Source organism: Hippopotamus amphibius, chromosome 9, assembly GCF_030028045.1.
Source record: "Hippopotamus amphibius kiboko isolate mHipAmp2 chromosome 9, mHipAmp2.hap2, whole genome shotgun sequence".
In the NCBI taxonomy this organism is placed as follows: Eukaryota; Metazoa; Chordata; class Mammalia; order Artiodactyla; family Hippopotamidae; genus Hippopotamus; species Hippopotamus amphibius.
The window spans coordinates 80,148,514-80,153,973 of NC_080194.1; the positions used below are offsets into that span (position 1 = coordinate 80,148,514).

At 40.3% G+C, this 5,460-nt stretch overlaps 1 protein-coding gene across 1 annotated transcript; it reads left to right on the top strand.

Moving 5' to 3' along the window:
* Positions 1-1,179: 1,179 nt before the first annotated feature.
* KCNJ1 (potassium inwardly rectifying channel subfamily J member 1) lies at positions 1,180-5,081 on the top strand. The gene is made up of 2 exons (XM_057750876.1): positions 1,180-1,209; positions 3,942-5,081. Exons 1-2 carry the CDS (start codon positions 1,195-1,197, stop codon positions 5,079-5,081), a joined length of 1,155 nt encoding a protein of 384 aa, XP_057606859.1. The 5' UTR covers positions 1,180-1,194.
* The last annotated feature ends 379 nt before the right edge of the window (positions 5,082-5,460 follow it).

Here is a 5,460-nt window from a genome sequence, read left to right on the forward strand (position 1 = left end):
TTTTTAAAATCCTACACAATAAGCATATACTCAATGTTCAGAAAGTTCCTACAAACGCCATTTTTTGAGAATGAACTGTTTCCAAAACAGAAAAAAAGAAAAAAGAATGCTGGGGCACTGAAGAAAAAAATGCTGGCAATAATAGAATCTACTTGCTCTGCCAGGCCATTAAGAAGACCTTGGTAAATATTAGCTAATGTCCAGCCCTATGTTTGCTGTTAAGATTTACTGATTTCAATAGAAAATGACCTAAAAACTGTGCATGTTACATAATCCAGGGCCAGTCTCTAATCTCCCAGTAGTTCAAAAAATACATATTGGCTCTGTCTGTGGTGGGATTAAATGCCATTGTCTAAGCAAAGTAGGGTATGGACTGTATATAATGGGTCTGCCACGTGAATGATGGGTTTGATCAGAGGATGAATTTATCCTGTATTCTTGCATTCTTTAGGTGTAATTCTTCTCACTGTTTGAATGAATCAATCGTCAGCATTGGCTAACCCAGTGTATGTGCAAAGTACCTTCAGTAAATGCCAGATTTTATAAAATAAATCCAACAATAAAGGCCGCTTTTAAATCTCAGTTTCTTACATAACAGTGACTGTTGTGTAGAGAGATTACTGTGGTATCTTGTTTCTTCCTGGTGTGATCTTATTTTCATCTTACAAATATGTACTTATCTATGTCTATATCATTCACCTGTATCTTTGTGAACACTTGGAAATCTCAGTATCTCAGTGTGTTTCCGAGAACAGCCTGGGAGATTGATGATAACTAATTGTGTCTGGTGAAAGGTATTAGGCACAAGCTAGGAGAAAGAGCGAGAGGGCTATAGAGCGTGGCAAAGGAGGGGAGGAAAATGCCGGAAAAGAACCCATGCCTGCTGCCCAAGGACCTTAGCTGGTGGCTTGTCATGTCTTAGCATGACGGTATTCAAGCCATGTGAGGTTTGGAAAAAAAAAAAATACATGCGCAGCTTGGGGCTTGGTCTGAGAACAACCAATTGCCTTGGTTTAAACCACACAACTCCACCATCAAATTAACGTTTTCAGGCTAATACAAATTAGAATCAGTCCACTGGCCAAAGCCTACAATAATTTAGGCTGGGTTTAAAAGAAATCAGCCTGCATACAGAGACCAACTCCCAACACTACTTCCTTGCTTTTTCCAGCCGTGGATGCTTCCGATTGGAATATGTTTAAGATGTTGGTAAGTGCAGACGATCTGGGGAAAGCTTTTTAAGTTTTGCTTTGGTTCGGGCTCTTTGCAAGGCCAGGCAGATAATATTTCCTGGCAGTGCAGGCGTGAAAATCCAAACTTATCAAAGAGATAAATCAGGGGGACTCACTCACTTTATAGAAATACACTTTGTCTTCAAAAGTGAAATGAAATTTAGGTGGCAAGACAGGAACGGTGGGGGAGAAAAGCTCAGAGGTTGGTGTTTTAGGAGCTACGTCTGGAATTACAAAGTATGACAAAGGGGATGTGGATTTGACTGATGAGTGTTGCCTTCAGAAGTTATAATTTTAGGTGCTATTCACCCCAAGAAGAGCTTTTGAAACAGTATGAGCTTCCATGAACCTGGGAAAGGGAGAAAATCCCCAGTGGATGGAAGCAAGGTTAGAGGAGATGTGCAGAGAAAAGGGAGTGACTGGGGAAGGAAGAGACCATTTCCCTTGGTGAGCTGCACTTGGGACCATCCCCTCATACTCTCTGGGGACTTGAGGTCAATGAGGGTTGGGTGGGATGAGGGCAGACGCCCCTGAGTGAGTGCACTGCTGTCTGCTCTCCCGGTTACATTTTCTTATCTATCTATCATCTATCTATCTATCTATCTATCTATCTATCTATCTATCTATCTATCATCTATTTATCTATCTATCTATCATCTATCATCATCTATCATCTATCTATCTATCTATCATCTATCTATCTATCTATCTATCTATCTATCTATCTATCTATCTATCATCTATCTATCTATATCTATCATCTATCTATCTATCTATCTTTAGAACCTGTCTTTAACATTTCCAATCACCACAGTCATGGTTTTCTCATCACCACTTCTACTTGAGGTCTTCTTGTGTTTTCATCTGGTGTAAGGCCATGGGCAAGACACGGCAGAATATCACTTTTGTTTAAAACTTATCACTAAGTTGGTTTCGCTTCCTAGTTTGTATGAATAAACACATTTTTGAAGGGGGATTTTGAAATCTATTTTAGAAACACATTTGCATTTGATTAAAAATACCATGAAGACATTGCTAACCACGACAGGCACACCTTGGGAGTGGGGTGGGCACACCTAGGGGAGGAGGCTGTCTAGTGTTTATGACCCCAGGGGTTCATCAGTGTTGGCTGTTGGGGAAATCCCTTCAGTTTTGTGCTATAAGGTGAAAGTTACAATAATGTCATTAATGAGACCTTGACCAGGTAGCTAGTATTTTGAAGTACTTAATTAATTCACGAAATGATGCCATTTATACTGATGGAATAAAGAGTGAGCTCCCATGGTCTGTGCTAACAGCTGGGATAGACAAGTGAATAAAACATGGGTCTATCCTCATGCAGGATTCTTTAAATCCGAGTGCCCCATCCTTCAGCGGGGGCAGGGAAGGAAGTGGGAGGTACCCATGGCGGTCATCATGCTATTCCTTTTGGGAATCTTGGCATCCCAGGTTTGTGATCCCCTGAAAAAACTTCTGAGATCTTATGATAGGACTTGACTAAACAGTATTGAGGAACTCTGTTCTAAATAGAGTCGAGCATAAGAAAAAAGGAAGTTGACCAATGCCTGTCTTAAATGTTTCAAAGATATCTCGCTTTAGAATATAAAATGTAATAACTGAGACACAAGTGAGGTAGAGGTTCCTCTGACCTGGAAGCAGGGAACCTTATGCTCTAGTTGTCATCCTGCCACTGGTTAGGTCCCTGATTTTGTTGTTGTTGTTATTTTAATTTTATTGAAGTATAGTTGATTTACAGGGTTATGTTAATTTCTGCTGAGTTACCTGAGTTTGGATATGTCATTAAAATTTTTTCAATTCCTTCATTAGGTAAATGAGATAATTGAATTGGATTATAATTTCTCTTGCTATGTGAGTACCAATAGCAGTACACAAGATGAATTAGGTGGTATATTGATGAGCCTTTTTTTCATCATTATTTATTTCTATACATTAACAAAAATGTAAATAGTGCATCAGGGTTCTGCTTTCATAGATATTTTTGCTTAGCTTCAGACTAAGTTTATTAAAGAAAAAAGGAGAGTTCATTTAAAGAATACCATCAAATAAATCATAGTACAGGCCATAATTTGTTATCATAAACATTTTAAAACAATTATTTTATTGAAACATAGTTGATTTACAATGTTGTATTAATTTCCATTGTACAGCAAAGTGATTCAGTTATACATATACATACATTCTTTTCCATGTTCTTTTCCATTATGGTTTACACAGGATATTGAATACAGTTCCCTGTGCTATATAGTATGACCTTGTTGTTTAACCATCCTATAGTTTGCATCTGCTAACTCCAAACTCTCACTCCGTCCCTCCCCCACCTTCCTCCCTCTTGGCAACCACAATTCTGTTCTCTATGTGTGTGTTATCACAAATGTTTTTAAGGTTGGGTATGACTAAATTTGGAAAACACGTGGATATATGCTCTCTCAGATTGCTTTACATTTATACCTCCCTATAATTATTTTTCCTCTTTCTCTTTAACCAATATGGTCTTGTAGTAGAAATTTTCTATTGAAAATAGCATTGTGGTATCCAGAATAAAGTTGTCAGCTTGCTCAAGTGATCAGTCACCCAGATTGTATTGAATGGCCTTTTCATAGACAATTATCTCTTTATGTGAGTCACTTAGTTCATTAGTGCTATACAAATAATTTTGTTCTGTTTTGCTTTTCCTTCACGTGTTTTCAGATCAGGGTGTTGACAGAAAGAATGTTCAAACATCTACGGAAATGGTTTGTCACTCGCTTTCTTGGGCGTTCTCGGCGAAGAGCGAGGCTGGTCTCCAAAGATGGAAGGTGCAACATCGAATTTGGCAACGTGGAGGCACAGTCGAGGCTGATATTCTTTGTGGACATCTGGACGACCGTGCTGGACCTCAAGTGGAGATACAAAATGACCATCTTCATCACAGCCTTCTTGGGGAGCTGGTTCTTCTTTGGCCTCCTGTGGTATGCAGTCGCCTACATTCACAAAGATCTCCCTGAGTTCCATCCTTCCGCCAACCACACCCCTTGCGTGGAGCACATTAATGGCCTGACCTCAGCTTTTCTGTTTTCTCTGGAAACGCAGGTGACCATCGGCTATGGGTTCAGGTTTGTGACGGAACAGTGCGGCACTGCCATTTTCCTGCTCATCTTCCAGTCTATCCTGGGAGTCATCATCAACTCTTTCATGTGCGGGGCCATTTTAGCCAAGATCTCCAGACCCAAAAAACGTGCCAAGACCATTACTTTCAGCAAGAACGCAGTGATCAGTAAGCGGAGTGGGAAGCTCTGTCTCCTGATCCGGGTGGCTAATCTTCGAAAGAGCCTCCTTATTGGCAGTCACATCTACGGAAAGCTTCTGAAGACCACCATCACTCCTGAAGGAGAGACCATTATCTTGGACCAGATCAATATCAACTTTGTGGTTGACGCAGGGAATGAAAATTTATTCTTTATCTCCCCACTGACAATTTGCCATGTCATAGACCACACCAGCCCCTTCTTCCACATGGCAGCAGAAACACTTCCCCAGCAGGACTTTGAATTAGTAGTGTTTTTAGATGGCACAGTGGAATCAACCAGCGCTACCTGCCAAGTCCGGACATCCTATGTCCCAGAAGAGGTGCTCTGGGGCTACCGTTTTGCTCCCATAGTGTCCAAGACCAAGGAAGGAAAATACCGAGTAGACTTCCATAACTTTAGCAAGACAGTGGAAGTGGAGACGCCTCACTGTGCCATGTGCCTTTATAATGAGAAAGACGCTCAAGCCAGGGCGAAGAGAGGCTATGATAACCCCAACTTCATTTTGTCCGAAGTCAACGAAACAGATGACACCAAAATGTAACAGTGGCTTTTCAACATAAGTAAAGAGAAATCTTGAAGATACCTAGTGACTAGAAACATTATGAAACAATCAAGAATTTGGGGGTATGACCGTAGGACAAGAGCCTTCAAAGTCTTCTTGAACAATGTCCCTGAACCGCATAACCATGATCCTATAAGACACACAGCTCTACAAGGCAACTGCATGAGAACATGCAATGGGTTTATAGGAAACAGGAATATGGGAGCTCATATAAAATCTTGAATAGGAGTATTTGAAATCATGCAGTGTTGATATGAACAGACAAGAATTATCAAAAAGCTCATGGACAGGCTAAATGAGATCTTTTTGAGAGTCTCCCTAAAGAAGTTATGAGCTTTAGATAGGATCAGGGGAAAAA